General features: G+C 49.2%; 1 protein-coding gene and 1 long non-coding RNA gene across 3 annotated transcripts in view; one reads left to right on the top strand and one right to left on the bottom strand.

The window, feature by feature from the left end:
• Positions 1-4,826: 4,826 nt before the first annotated feature.
• LOC102409790 lies at positions 4,827-14,711 on the bottom strand. The gene is made up of 3 exons (XR_003104271.3): positions 14,336-14,711; positions 8,022-9,206; positions 4,827-4,941 (listed from the first exon to the last, which is right to left on the bottom strand). It is a non-coding gene; the product is annotated as an uncharacterized LOC102409790 (long non-coding RNA).
• Positions 7,339-15,226, top strand: part of SCARB1 (scavenger receptor class B member 1) — a 93,331-nt gene continuing 85,443 nt past the window's right edge. The window contains exon 1 of one of the 2 annotated variants that reach the window (XM_006049998.4): positions 7,339-7,698. In XM_006049998.4, the coding sequence (XP_006050060.2) occupies positions 7,573-7,698 (126 nt within the window). In that variant the 5' untranslated portion in view covers positions 7,339-7,572. The remainder of the gene's footprint in view (positions 7,699-15,226) is intronic. The other variant, XM_006049997.4, reaches the window with a different exon arrangement.

Below are 15,226 nucleotides of genomic sequence, written 5' to 3'. Positions count from 1 at the left end.
CAGGGAGTTATGCCTCAAGTGCTGAGAGGCGGGGGCAAAGGTCAAGTTCAACTGCCAGCTCTTTGAGAAGGAAGGTGTCTGGAGATGCCCAAGGTGGTGGATGATTCTGCAGGAAGCGGGGCTTGACTGAGTCTCCTAGGGGATGTGGAGGGCAGTGGTTTGGAGACCTCCACTAATATTAATATTCATACAATTGCAAGAGTCTTTGTGTTTCCAAAATGGCGTCAGTGAAGGATGTGAATACCCAGGGTGACACCAGCATCAGCTTGGGCAAGAAACACTTTGAAGTGCAAAAGGCGAAGGTGGGAGTGCTCTGAGCCTGGGTTATTGTGGTTGGTAACCATGCCACCTGCAGGAACCATGTTGTGGATCCTCGCATAGAATGGCAAGCCAACCAGGTGTCTACTACTTCTGAAGAGCGCACTGTGGCATGGGGAGTCTGTAAACACTATCACTGTATCTCCTGCTGCTTTAAACACAGCAGGTGTGGGACTTCCCTAGCAGTCCAGTGGTTAAGGATCTGAGCTTCCACGGCAGGGGGCACGGGTTTGATCCCTGGTGGGGGTAGTGCAGCCGCAAAAATCAAAACAAAACACAGCAGATGTGTTCATTAGACAACAGAGAGCAGGAATCACAAGAGTGTGGGCCCTAGAAAAAGGGAATTCTTCCATGAGGTTCAACTGTTTTTCATTTAATGACTTGTCCCGCACCACCACCCGCTGTTACTTAATTATTCCATAGAACTGTGTCTCTCCTCCTTTGTTTTTTCAGTTTGCTATTCCTGCAGCCCTATTGTATTGATAAATACAATAATAATCTACTTTCCTAAATTCTAAATAAGAGTTTTCAGATTGTAAAAAAAAAAAAAAACTGCAGGGGTCATTTTCACCTACTGAAGAGAAACAGCTCCTAAGAAGTCATTTGCAACAATATGAGAAATCAGCATCTTAAGGAAAATCTATCCAGACACACTTCTTCCTCAGGACCTTTGCACTGACTGTTGCCAGGGTCTGAAAAAACATTTCCCCAGATATCTACACGGCTCGTTCCTGCACTTCTTTAGGTCTTTGCTCAAATGTCATTTTACAGAGGTCCTCCCCCAACCACTTCCCTTTAAATTGCAACCTTCCCCACTGGGAACACTTATCCTGTATTTTTCCTTCTAAAGCCTGTATCATCCTCTAACACAGTTCAATAGAACAGAAATGAAATTTTAAAAAATTTTAGTAGCTGCATATATGTGTGTATATATATATATATTTATTTTTTTTTATTATTATTATTTTTTTTGCCCATGCTGCACAGCCTGAGGGATCTTAGTTCCTTGACCAAGGATCAAACCCGACCCTCCACAGTGTGAGCTCAGAGTCCTGACTACTGGACTACTAGGGAATTCCAGTAGGTGCATTTTAAAAAGGAAAAAGAAACAGGCAAAATTCATTTTTATAGTATATTTTTATCTAGCCCAACATATCTCAATGTTGTCATTTCACTGTGTAATCACTATAAAAATACTGAGATATTTTGTGATCTTTCTTTCACAGTAAGTCTTTGAGACCTGGCGTGTATGAAGGACATAGCAGCTCTCACTTGGGGCAAGCATGATTTTGAGTGCCCTGTCACCATGCATGGTCAATAGCTATCATATTGAATAGTGCAGCCCTGGCATGTTATATAATTGACCAGTGATTACGTTTACCGTTTACTGATCTTGCTTGTCTCCTGGAACAGAAGATCCACAAGGCCAGGGAGCTTTGTCATGTTCGCTGCTGGGTCCCTAGTCACTAACAGAGTGACTGACACATAATAGGTGTTCACAGTAGGTGTTCATCAACTGAGTGATAGACTGCCCTGATGGTCCAGTGGCTGAGACTCCGCACTCCCAGTGAAGGATGCCCCCGGGGGCTCGACCTCTGGTCAGGGAGTGGTCCCATGTGCCGCCACTGAGAGTTCCCATCCTGCAAAGAAGATCCCACGTGCTGCAGTGACATAGGCTCCAGCTGTGGCCCAAAGTGATCGTTTTTGTTTCCTGGTTGGCTTTTTCTTTCTTCTCTGTGCTTTCTCTCACTCTTCCCACCATCTACCCAGCTACTTCCTCTTTTCCCTCTCTCCACTCTTTCTTCAGCAAAGAGAGTAGTAATTCACATCTGGGCTCTGGAGCCAAGCAACTTTGTTCCATCCCGGCTCTGCCACTCACTGGCTATGATTCTCTGAATCAAGTCATTCGGCTTCCCAGCAACACTTCTCATGCTTTGCTCTGGGGACTAATGATTCTACCTGGGCTGGGGTGGAGCAGACAACATGTGACAGCCTGCATGGAGTGTTAATCCCCTGTTTTGCTGGCACCGTGTTAAGCATGTAACCAGGATTAACTCACAACAGGCAGTGGGCACTGTTGAGATGATCTGTACTGCCTAAATAAGGAAGAAGCCAGGGCACAGAGAGATTAAGTGACTTGCCCAAAGCCAGCCAGCTATGCAACCTGGCTGCAGAGGTGTGTGTGTGTGTGCTAAATTGCTTCAGTCCTGTCAGACTCTTTGCGACGCCATGGACTGTAGCTGGCTAGATTCCTCTGTCCATGGGATTCTCCAGGCAAGAATACTGGAGTGGGTCACCATGCCCTCCTCCAGGGGATCTTCCCCACCCAAGGATTGAACATGAGTCTCTTAGTCTCCTGCATTGGGAAGCAGGTTCTTTACCCTTAGCGCCGCCTGGGAAGCCCAGGTGCAGAGGTAGGTTTATTTATTTATTTATTTGTCTGTGCTGAGGGAGAGGGGAAAGCGAGGTCAGGGAGATGAGGGTAAGCTTGTGGGCTGTGATAAGGACTTTGACTTTTACTCTGAGTGAGGTGGGAAATGTAGGACACTTCTGTTGTTGTTTGCTTTGTAACAGCTTTATTGACACATACTTCAATGATGCTATAGTTCATATCGCATACAACTCACTCATTGAAAGTGTACACGTCAATGAATTTAGTATTCACACAGCTGTACACCAGCCCCACAATCAATTCTAGAATGTTCTATTACCCCAAAAAGAATCCTTAGCAGTCACTCCTGGTTTTTTCTGCCCCGCCTCCCCTCCCCTGCAAGTGTAGGCAAACACCAATCTGCTTTCTGTCTCTATGGATTTGCCTACCCTGGACATTTCACAGAAATGGAATCACAAAGTACATGGTCTTTAGTAACTGCCACTTTCATTTGGGGTAATGTTTCCAAACTCATTCCTTGTTGCAGCCTGTGTCAGCACTTCATTATTTAATGCTAGTATTCCATTGTGGGATATTTCATATTTTATTTATTTATGCATCAGCTGGGGAATATTTGGGTTGTTTCCACCTTTTAGCTATTGTGAATAGTGCTGACGTGTGCAAATTTTTGTGTGGACACAGTTTTCATTTCTCTTGTGTACCCCCAGCAGAGGAACAATGGGGACTTATGGTAATTCTGTGTTTAGTCTTCTATTAGAAAACTAATTAATTTATGTTTTGGTAGTGCTAGGTCTTCATTGCTGCACTCGAAGTTTCTCTAATTGCAGTGAATGGGGGCTACTCTCTAGTTGTGGTGCACAGGCTTATTGTCGTGGTTTCTCCTGTTGCGGAGCACGGGCTCCAGGGCACGTGGGTTTCAGTAGTTGCAGTTTCTGGGCTCTAGGGCATAGGCTCAGTAGTTGTGGTCTAGGGGCTTAGTTGCCCTGAGGCACGTGGAATCCACGTGGACCAGGGATTAAACCCTGGTCCCCTGCATTGGCAGGCAGATTCTTAACCACTAGGGAAGTCCTTTACTTAGTCTTTTGAGGAGCTATTTCCAGACTCTTCTCCACAGTGGCTGGGCCATTTCACAATCCCACAAGCAGTGTGTGAGAGTCTCAATTTCTCCACGTCTTTGTCGACACTCTCACCAACTGTCTTTTCTTCATGGGAGGATTTTGAGCTAAGGAGGAACATCGTTTGACTTGGTGTTTACAGGATGTCTCGGAAATCGATGTTGATTATATTTTGTTGCTGTTTTTCAGTTGCTGTCATGTCCAGCTCTTTGCAACCCCATGGACTTCAGCACGCCAGGCTTCCCTGTCCTTCACCATCTCCCAGAGCTTGCTCAAACTCGTGTCCATTGAGTTGATGTTGCCATCCAACCATCTCCTCCTCTGTCACCCCCTTCTCCTCCTGCCTTCAATCTTTCCCAGAATCAGGGTCTTTTCCAACGATTCAGCTCTTCATATCAGGTGGCCAAAGTATTGGAGCTTCAGCTTCAGCATCAGTCCTTCCTCTGAATATTCAGGATTGATAATATTGTACTGTCTATTATCTTTCTTTTTCTCCTGTATCTTTGTCTTGCCTTGTCCTGGCAAAGCCTTTCCCTGAAACATGATGGAACATCTTTTCTCCAACTTCTTAGGTCACTGCCCACATCCCCCCATCGGATGTGACTATCCCCTAGCAAGGTCATGGCTGGTCACGTGTCTCAAATATCCTTTCATCTCTGTCTTTCTCTTGTCAACTGACAGTGTGGCGTGACATGAAAACACTCTTGCTGCGGCCTTGGGGGCTCTCTTGGGTAAGCGTCACGTACATTTGGACCTTGAAGATTTGAAAGTTAGATTGGGTGAGATGGTCAAGGCGAGTCAGTCCTTGCTGAGGCAAGCTGGGTATCAAAGAAGAGGGTGGTGTCAGGATGAGGACAGACCCCAAATTGTAGTTAATTAGTTAATTTCCAAGAACTCCCAAAATCAGCAAACATAAGGCCAATCCCCAGAGCTGATGGCCGCTGAAGGACTTAAAGAATTCAAGGCAAGTATATTAACTAATTAATGAGTTGGTCGATTAATTAAAGAAGTAATTATTTCAAGCCTTTAATGAGTATGTACGAGATGTCAGGCATTGTTCCAGGTGCCGGGAATACATCCATGAGCAAAAACAGACCAGTTTGTCTCTCTTGGGAGCTGGAGAGAGAAAGAGGCAAACAAATAAATGAAGAAAACAATTTCAGATAAAATGGGGTGAGTTGATAGAGTGATGGTAAACCTACATGGGAAAGAAATCCAGAAGAGGGGATATACATATATGTACAGCTGATTGACTTTGCTGTTCAGTAGGAACCAGCACAACATTGTAAAGCAGTTATACTCCAATAAAAATTAATTTAAAAAAAAGAGTGACTGGTGGGTTGGGACTTTCATTTTGGACAGATTCAACAGTGAAGGTCTCTCTAAGGAGTAAGGTTTGAAGTGAAACCTGGAGGAGAAAGAGTCACACCTGGGCAAGGGCAGGCAGAGGGAATAGCTTATGCAAACGCCCTGTGGCTGGAATAAGCTGTTTAAGGAACAGAAAGAAGGGCTAGGAGCCTAAGGTACAGAGAACAAGCTGGCGAGGTTGGGAGATGCAGGCAAAAAGGTGGGCAAAGCCACACAGTTAGGACCTCGGGGCAGCAATAACAAGAACGGTTAGCTTTGTGGTGCTTTCATCTTGGGGCACTGTTCTATGTCCTGTTACATCTTCCCACTCATTTAATCCTCACAACAGCCCTTGAAGAGAGGCTTTTATTTTTATTTATGTATTTAGTATTCTTTTGATATGTACCATTTTTAAAGTCTTTATTGGATTTGTTACAATATTGTTTCTGTTTTATGTTTTGGTCGGGAGGCATATAAGATCTTAGTTCCCCCACCAGGGATCAAACTCACAGCCCCCAGCACTGGAAGGTGCAGTCTTAACCACTGGACTGCCAAGGAAATCCTGGAGAGAGGCTCTTCTTATCCCCATTTGATAGGTGAAGGAACTGAGGCACAGAAAAGGCCAAGCCACTTTTCCCAGGACCCTACAGTAGGAAACCCCAGAGTAAGGACTTCTTGGAGCCTGTCTCCATCTGACACCACAGCCACCTGATCCAGCCACCTCTGCCCCAGCCACGCTGATCTAGGTCGGGGGTTGGGTCTCTGCTCCTGGTAACCTGGACAATGTTGGGTCCCCCAAGGCAAAGACCAGTGCTAGGCAAGGCAGTCACAGCAGCTGCTTGATACATACTGACTCAGGCCAGGCTGTTGCTTAAGGATGGGCCTGGGAGAAGGCTGCTTCCTGCCAGGGTTGAAGAATTTCATTCTGAGCCCTCAGGGACTGGGCTGCCTTACCCAGGTGTTGGGGATCCCTGCTTGACCCCCAACTAGACAATGAGGGGACTGACCTACATCAGGGTTCCAGGATCAGTGCAGGGTGGGGGTGCTGCGGGCACTCTGAGCAGGTTGGCGGGGCGCCTTATGGAGGACTGCAGGGGAGCACATGCCCATGTTTTACTATTTTGGAGGGGGTGTCAGTAATCCATCGTTCATTTCCTCACTTGCCCATCCTCTGTCTTCCTGTTCATTAGAAAGCAGACACTTGGATTTGTTGACCTAACCTGCTGTGCCTGTTTCCTTATCTGCAAAATGGAGTCGGTGTGGGAAAGGCTCTTAGCACAGAACCTGGCTCCCAGAAGGCTCCTCACCGCTTCATTCTAAACTGTTCCTTGTGAGCAGACATTCCTAGCCAGGCAGCCGTCAAGCTACTGAGAGGGGAGGGTGGGGGCAGAGAGCTGCCCCGTAGCATTTTAGGGCCTGGCGATGGTCACAATGCAAGAACAAATGAATGTGGCACATGCCTGGTGGCGCCCTTTGATAAGGGTGAGGGGAGAGCTGACGCTATTCTATTTCACACAGGGTGGTTGGGAAGGCCTTTCCGATAAGATGGCCCCAGCAGTCGTGAAGGAAGAAGCCGGGCAGATATCTGGGTGCGGGTTGGGGGCGGACAGAATTCCAAGTTGTGGGGAGTATGAGGTCCTGAGGCAGGAGTCTGCTAGGCTTGTTCCAGGGAGAAAGAGGCTGGAATAGAATGTGTGTGCACGTGTGTGGGGCGGGTGGGATGGGGTGGGGCTAGCTGAGGACGCAGAGGTGGGTGCGGGGTTTCGGGGGGAAGCTCTGGAGTTCCTGCAAGAGTTGGGAAATTTCTACTACATACCAACAATGATGACGGTCAGGACAGAGGAAGTGGGAGGGGAGGAGGGGCGAAATGAGAGGAGGAGGGGGAGGGCGACAGCGGGAGGAGGGGGAGAGAGATGCGGAGGAGGGAGAAGACGGGGGTGCTGATGGAAAGGGATAAGCAGGGAGCAGGTGGGAGTGAGGAAGAGGGGAAGGGTTAGGAGGTGGAAGGGAGCCAGGTCCAACTTTGCATGCGGGCCACGAGGGCCCCGGGGCTCCCTCAGCCAGAAACGGAAGCTCGGGCGCCGGATTCCCGGCGGTTGCCCCGCCCCAGTCGGACCGTCTGATCCGCGCCCCGCCTCGGGCACGCCCCTTGCTAACTTAGGCCCCGCCCCTTCGCCCATGCTCGCCCGCGCCGGCCCGAATCCCGGTGCCCAGGGCGTCCCGGGGGGCGGTCCGCCCCGGTGATGGCGCATAAAACCGCTGGCCACCTGCCGGGCCGCTCCTCCGTGCTCTGCGGGCCTCGTCCTCGGAGTCGCTGCCTCTATCACCTCCGTCCCCGTCTCGGTCCCTCCAGAGGCGCGGAACCCCGCGAGCACCGCGCGGGCGCCGGGGCGCGCAGACATGGGCAACCTCTCTAGAGCGCGCCGGGTGACCGCGGCGCTGGGTTTCATCGGGCTCCTCTTCGCCGTGCTGGGCATTATCATGATCGTGATGGTGCCCTCAATCATCAAGCAGCAGGTCCTCAAGGTGGGTGAGGGGCTTGGCCTGGGACCCATGCGCGGGATACCGTCCGAGGCTGGAGGGCGTTGGGCGCCCGGGAAGGCCAGGCGCGCAGCCGGCGGGCTGGCGACCCGGTGCCGGGATCCGCGTGCCCTGGGCCCGGGTCCCTGAGCACCGGAGACCAGAGGGCATGAGGCAAGCCAGTTGGCCATCTTTCCCAGGAACCTCCCCGACTCAGGACGCAGGCTGAGTTTGGGGGCCAAGGAGGGCCCCCCAGGGCCTTCTGCTGGAGGCACTGGACTGGGGTTGGGAAAGCCTGAAGGAGAGACCACCTGGGAGCCTGACCTCACCTGAAGGGTTCGGGGTCCAAGGCGGGCGTGGAGTGTGGCCGTGTTTCTGATGCCGCCAGGAGAAGCCCAGGGGCAGACTCCATGCTTCTTGCCTACCGTACAGCAGCCTCTGACGGTGTCTGGTAGAACTGGCACTGCACTTTGCTTGCTTCCTGTGAGCGCAGGCGGACAGGAACCCCCGTGCATGTGAGGCTCACATGGGTGCCCAGGCCGCCACTTGTCCCTGCTTCCAAAACCTCCCCTTGCAGACCGCTTCTTTAAAGGCAGAATGGGTTGCCTCCCCTGCCGCTGCCTTCCTGATGCAGATTGGCAGTGATAAGCTGCTTTACTCCCCAGATCTACGCATGGGCAGGAATAAGCCCAAGGCTGCATAAACAGGGTCCTTCAGGAGCCCACAGTCTGAGGGTTTTCCTCTGATCCTAACCTTATACACCATTGCCCTTTCAACCAGGGAGACAAATTAAGGCTGTCAGCTGGCCTTCAGACCGGCAGACTCTGCCCTGGGTGTCTGGGCAGCCTGTTTGAATGAGCCTGGAGTTACTGAAGGACAGGCAGATTCCAGAGTATCACATTTGAGCTAAAACCATTCAGAGCTTTGAGGCCAAGGCCACAGCACCTGCAGGGCTCAGAGAGGAAACTGAGGCTCACCTTGGCGCCTCCCAGATACAGCCAAGATGCAGAGCTGGGATAAAGATGTGGCTCTTGTCACTTGCTAATTGATTGCTCTTTCCCCCTGCTTTAGGCGAGTTTCTTGAGAATGAGGACTGGGTCACATTTCATGTTCATGCCCCATGCCCAATGCAAGATGCTTGAGAGATGAATGAATGAATGAATGAATGAAGGCTGTATCTGCTTAGACCCGGCTGCCATTTTTTTGGCTTTAAAGATGGAGCAACACCCTTCTGGTTTTTCTCGAGGTCTCTGGCCAAGTGGTTGTCTGGGTCATATTGGCCACACCATGTCCTTTGTTTTGTTCTCAAATCTTGTCCCATTAAGTCCTGTAATCTGATTGCAGGGAGGTCCTGGCCAATGGTGACATTGAGTTCTGAGTTCCTCTTAGTGGTTTTTTAATTTTGCCTGTGAAGTGGCGGGAAAAAGTTTTGTGGGGAGACCTCAGAGCAACAGAACTGCTTCTTTTTATCCCATGGCGGCCAATGGGTGTTTTTGCTTTGCTTTTCAAGGTAGCTGTAAGAAAAAAAAAAAAAGTAGCTGTGAGAGCTTTATCTCAGTGAAAGCTGGCTGTAAATGCCTGCCAATTTTGTAGTTTCTGTGCCGTGTGTACCCTGGAGGGATGGTCACTCGTGTGCTGTATGCGTGGTGAACCCTGTCGTGATCCTGTGCAAGAGCCTCTTACTTTGGGGGTGGGGGGATGGGGAATGAGTGGAATTTATAGTTGATGAAGAATCTTGTCAACCCAGTCCTTCTTGGACTTAATGCAGGTGTTTTCTTTTTATGGCAGTCAGAAGGATGTGTGTGTGTGTGTGTGTGTGTGTGTGTGTGTGTGTGAATGTACATGTGCACATGCATGCCCTACCTAATTTCTCATTCCTCCTCTGGGCTTCCAGAGAAGAAAGCGCCACTGTCCTCAGTTGTCCTGGAGCTAAGATTTCCAGGCTTAAACTTGAGGGAGAGTTACCCAGCATCTACCATAAATATCCCAAAGGTGATTGGTCTGTGGCTGAGTGGTGTGAAGACACGGAGGCGAGCCCAGCCTGTGCCAGCTTCTTGGACAGCTCAGGCCAAGCTCCGGCCAAGAGCCTTCCGTCAGAAGAAGAGTGTGTGTTCAGGAGACTGAGTGAATGGTACATTAGGAGAGGAAGGGATGGCCTGTTGGTGTTTGCTTTGGCTGCACGTGTCTGTGTACAACTTGAATGGGAGGACTTGTGCTTTGATTTCTACTGTTTTATGCTTTGGGGTTAATGAAAGAAGTCCATGTATATAAAAGACACGCATTCTTTTTTAACCGAGAAACTATTTCTTTTCTTTTTTAAAATATAATTTTATATATTTGTTTTGTGGCTGTGCTGACTGTTCACTGCTGTGAGGGCTTCTTTCTAGTTGCGGCGAGCAGGGGCCCCTCTTTTCGGTGCACGGGCTTCTCATTGTGGCGACTTCTCTTGTTGTGGAGCAGGGGCTCCAGGGCACTTGGGCTTCAGTAGTTGTGGCATGTGGGCTCACTAGTTGCGATTCCTGGACCCTAGAGCACAGGCTCAGTAGTTGTGGTGCACGGGCTTAGTGGCTCTGCAGCATGTGGGATCTTCCTGGAACAGGGGTCGAAACTGTGTCTCTGCCATTGGCAGGTGGATTCTTTATCACTGAGCCACCAGGGAAGCCCCAGGACATGCATTATTGTTTGTAAAAAAAAATTCAAGTTGAGGGAAAACAGGGTCTCTCCCCTCGCTCATTTTATTCCCCTTCTCGATAGTACCAGTATCATCCAAGATTATCTTCATAAGAAGACTTTTATAGAGATACACATCATGGATGTGTATTTAGACATAGTAATATATACTTACATGTATTGAACTATACTATGTCTAAACAGCCTGCAGTTTGCGTTTCAATTCACAGATACCATTTGAAAATTTTTCCATATCTGTCACATTTCACTACTGCACAGTATTTCTTTGAATACTGTACACTTACTTACCTGTTTCTCCATTGACTGATAATTTTCTCATACATACCTTTCTGTGTACGTGGATAACCACTTCCACTGGGTGCATTTCTAGAAGAGAAACCTCTAGACCAGAAGGTCTGTCCGTTTTGAATTTGGTCACAGCCTAATGACCCTTCTGAAGATCAAGAGCATTTATAATTCCTTCCAGAGTATGAAACTACTCACTCCCCTACATCTCTGCCATTATTGGTGATGACCAATTTATTAGCATCTTGAATAATTTTGGCGGGTTAATCTGATGCGTGTAATTTACATTTCTCAGGTTGCTGATGGGGGTTGCACCCATTTTGAAACTGATGTCAGTTTCCAGAGCTCAGGGTTTGCAGACCTGGCTGTGCCCTTTGCTTGCTGGGGACCTCAGGCCAGTTACTTCACCTCTGAGCCAGGGGTTGTGTCTTCAGCTCTGAGGCAGGAATCAGATCTAGTTTGCCTCCTGTCAAGATGATGAAGTGCAAAGGCGATGACATGTGTGTAACCCTGGATGTACCCATTTTCCCATTTGAAGGTTATCACACTCTTGTAAGCTGTTGTGGTGTTTTTCTTTCTTACAGATAAGGAAACTGAGGCATACAAAGCCCAGAGATGTCAGGGTTCACACAGCTCATGGCAGTTACGGTCAGGAATCCTGACCACAAATCTGGGTCTACACTTCAATAGGGGAATAGGAAGGAATGCAGAAGTCTTTTATCCAGTGGATTTCTGGGCTGAGATTATAGAGAAAGATCTTTATATATTTGGGCACAGAAAAGCAAAGCGGACGAACACGTGACTAATTGAAAAAAGCCATAAGGTTCTTTGTGTTAAAAAAAAAAAACACTCCATGAAATTCTGTATTTTCACTAGATTTCTATCAGTGCATGTAAAAGCACAGAAAAAGGTGTGGAAGGGTGCACCAGACTGACAAAAGTGGTTACTCAGGGAACTGGGGGTGTGGTGGGGGGAAACATGCTTTATCTGTGAAGTTCATACTTCTTTTTTTAATAATTAATTAATTCTTAATTTGTCTGCTCTAGGTCTTAATTTTGGCCCACGGGATCTTTTTTTTTTTTCCAGTTGCAGTGTGCAGAGTCTTTTTTAGTTTCGGCATGCAAACTCTTAGTTGTGGCTTGTGGGATCTAGTTCTCTGACCAGGGATTGAATCTGGGTTTTCTGCTCTGGGAGTGCAGAGTCTTAGCTGCAAACCCCCAGACTTTTTCTTTTTGAACAAGGAGAATATATTCATGTATTATGTGTTTAGTTAAAGGTTAGTTATGAATCCATAGCTTTCCCCCAAAGAATGGCCAGATGAGTTCAATACAGAGTGTGGGAGGCTCACAGCTGAGGGGACCTGTGGATGGAGCTCCCTGGGAGAGGCCTTGAGGAGAAGAAGACTCATTTCTTCTCCTTTCTCCCCACCAGTGGGGAGGGTTGGATGAGAGGTGTTCAGACTGAATGCATTTAGGAGTGTAATCAAGGATGACTACATGCCAGGCATCTTTGTAAATGTCAATCATCTCAATTAGTCCTGGGAGAATTCTGGGACACACCACTCATTGTCATCGTCTACAGTTAGGGAAACAAAAGCTTAAGAGAGTAATTTGCTGGTGTGTGTGTGTGTGTGTAAATATTCTGAGGCAAATCCCAGGAGGACGGGCATGCTTGTATCCATAGCCTCGAATGGAGCCTGGCATGCGTGGCCCTCTCTGTACGGATCAGGAACCCTGGGCTAGGTCTCTGGGCATGTATTCCCAAATTACTGGCTGTCTCTGGTCCACCAGGGGAGGTCCTGCTGGGCCAAGGGGAAGCGGCTTATCTGCTGGGCCACCGTGTGTAGTGACGGACCTGGTAGCCTTCTCCATGGCCGGGGGTGGGGGAAGTGGGAAACTGAATCTCTCTCTTTTTTAAAAAAATATTTTATTTATTTTGGCTGTGCCGGGTCTTAGTTGAAAGCATGTGAGATCTTTAGTTGTGGCATGTGGGATCTAGTTCTCTGACCAGGGATCGAACCCGGGCCCCCTGCATTGGGAACTCAGACTGTAAGCCACTGGACCACCAGGGAAGCTCCTTCTCTGCCATCTTTCAAGTTTTATAGTTGGAATCAGCCTTGGGTGCTTTATCCACTCATTTTTCCAGCTGCCAAATTCTTCCCTCACCTGTGTCCCCAGCTCAATAAATGACACCTCCATTTGTTCCCTCAAGCACAAACCTACCTGGATGCCTTTTGTGGTATCCTTGTATCTGCTCCATCAGCAAAATCTATTAGGATTGCCTTCAAAACATATTTGCATTCTGACACCTTGTCAATATCTTTGCCACTCTGGCCTCCTCCATTCACCACTTGGACTGATGCCGTAGTCTCATCTCTGATCTCCATAGACAACCTGATCACATGTCCTCTCTGCTCACAGCCCTTTGAGGTATCCCCATTTCACTCTGAGTGAATACCAAGGTCAGTGTGGTGACCTGAACTCCCTGCCATGATCCAGCTCCTGTTACCTCTTTCACTGCACCCCCTGCCTTGGCCCCCCTGCTCACCTGCCACAGTGTCCAGTCTTCAGTGTCCTTGAGCCCACTGAGCCTGGTTCCACCAAACTCTGGCTTGCTTTCCCCACCGCCCTGAAGGCTCACCCCCCAGATATCTGCGAAGCTCACCTCTCACGTCCCTAAAAGCCACCCCCCACTTACATTACATGTTGATTTGTACATTTTCTTTCTCCCTCGTGGGCAGAAGTGGGGGCTGTCCTGTCACTCTCTCTGTAGTGACCCCAGGACCAGATCAGCGCTTGGGTTCACAATGGGATGGTGGGATGAATAGACCCTGAGCGCTTTGAGGTTGGGCTCTTCCTTGGCCTTTCCCCACCCCCACTCTCAGCCTCCCTATTTTTACCCCCTCTCCCTCTGCAAGGGCCACCCAAGGAACCTTTAGGACACCATGCTCTGCCCCAGTTGCTTCTCACCAAGGCGTAAGTGCTCAGTCGTGTGTGACTCTAGGTGGCCCCATGGACTGTAGCCCACCAGGCTCCTCTGTCCATAGGAATTTTCCAGCAAGAATGCTGGAGCCGGTTGCTGTTTCCTCCTTCAGGGGCTCTTCTTTACCCAAGGATTAAACCCACATCTTCTGTGTCACCTGCATTGACAGGTGATTTCTTTACCACGGAACCACCTGGAAGCCACCAGTTGCTTTTCGCCCTCTGGCAGATTTCTTTCTTGCATCAGTTCAGAGGTGGGGGTTGGGGAGAGAAAACGATCTGTAGACACTGATTAAGCACCAAATACTGTTCTAGGTGTTTAACCTGCAGTCATTCGCTTCATTTAGTATCTAAATAGCTTCCGTTGCCTCTCTTTTTATTGAGGGAAATGGAAGCACAGAGCCAAAAAGACACTTGCCCCAGGTCACACCGCGGCAGTGGCGGCACCAGGATTCTAGCTGGGTGGGCTGCCGCCTGTGGACCCTCTCTTCCCCACTCTCCGTATCCCTGAGAGCTCAACTTGGTGTTTGGAGGCAGGGCAAACCCTTCCCCTGGTCTCTGCTTGGGTCCACTGTCCCTTGTCCTTTTCCTGCACAGACAGTGGGGCGGTGGGGTCCTTCCCAGGCTTTTCTCCTGATCATCACCTCCCTCAAACTGTGAGTGCAGGGTGCCTCCCGACACCTTACCTCCATGGCTGTCCGATAGGCCTGGGTGGGCTCTAGAATCACAGATGCCAAGGGACGCTGCCTGTGGTCCCAGCGATTCTCAGGGTGGCCCTGCTGTCCTGCAGGGTCTGCTTGGCCAGCTCTGTTCCCTGTCCCCTGTCTGGGGCTCCAGAAAGCCCCAGGGGTCGTGTCTCAGAGGGTGTCAAGTGTTGAGGGCTGACTGCATCTGGCTGCCTCTGGCCATGGAGGATAAGGCTGTAGACTTGACCCGTGGCTGCAGATCGCAGGGGACACACTCCCTTCTCAGGGGGCAGTGGGGTCGCAGGTGTGTTCCAATTTTGTTGTGTTTTTCTTCCTCTTTCCTGCCTGGGGCTTCCTACCCCTCTGGTGTGTGAGAGGGCGGCTTCCACTTACTCCAGAGCCAGGGTTGAAAAACATAGGCTATTTTTAGTTTCCCTGAGTGTCAGTTATTTTTGTTTCCCTCTTTGCTTCTCATGGATTTGCTTCACCAGTGTGTATGTTTGAGAGTGTGCTGCAAATACATGTTGATGTATGTATACGCATGCTGGTAGTACACGTGTGACACATGAACATGTGTTGGCACGCACCCACGCACACTTGTGTGTGACCATGTGCTGAAGCATGCACACATTCATGTTGCGTGTTGGCATGGGGGCACAGTGTCTTTGTGATAGCATATGTATGTATGCACATGAACACATGTGTACACATACATTGACATGTGCCCACACTTGGTTCTTGGCACACATGGGTTCACATGTATTATTGTTATCCATGTGTATATGCGTGGGTTCACATGTGTGTCGGCACATGCTGGGCGTATAGTTACACATGTGGACACCCATGGTAACACGTGTTCCAAGCGTGTTGGGGTGTGTATACACACGCGTG

Source organism: Bubalus bubalis, chromosome 17 (genome assembly GCF_019923935.1).
Source record: "Bubalus bubalis isolate 160015118507 breed Murrah chromosome 17, NDDB_SH_1, whole genome shotgun sequence".
NCBI classification, from domain to species: Eukaryota; Metazoa; Chordata; class Mammalia; order Artiodactyla; family Bovidae; genus Bubalus; species Bubalus bubalis.
This window is presented reverse-complemented; position numbering and strand designations above follow the sequence as displayed.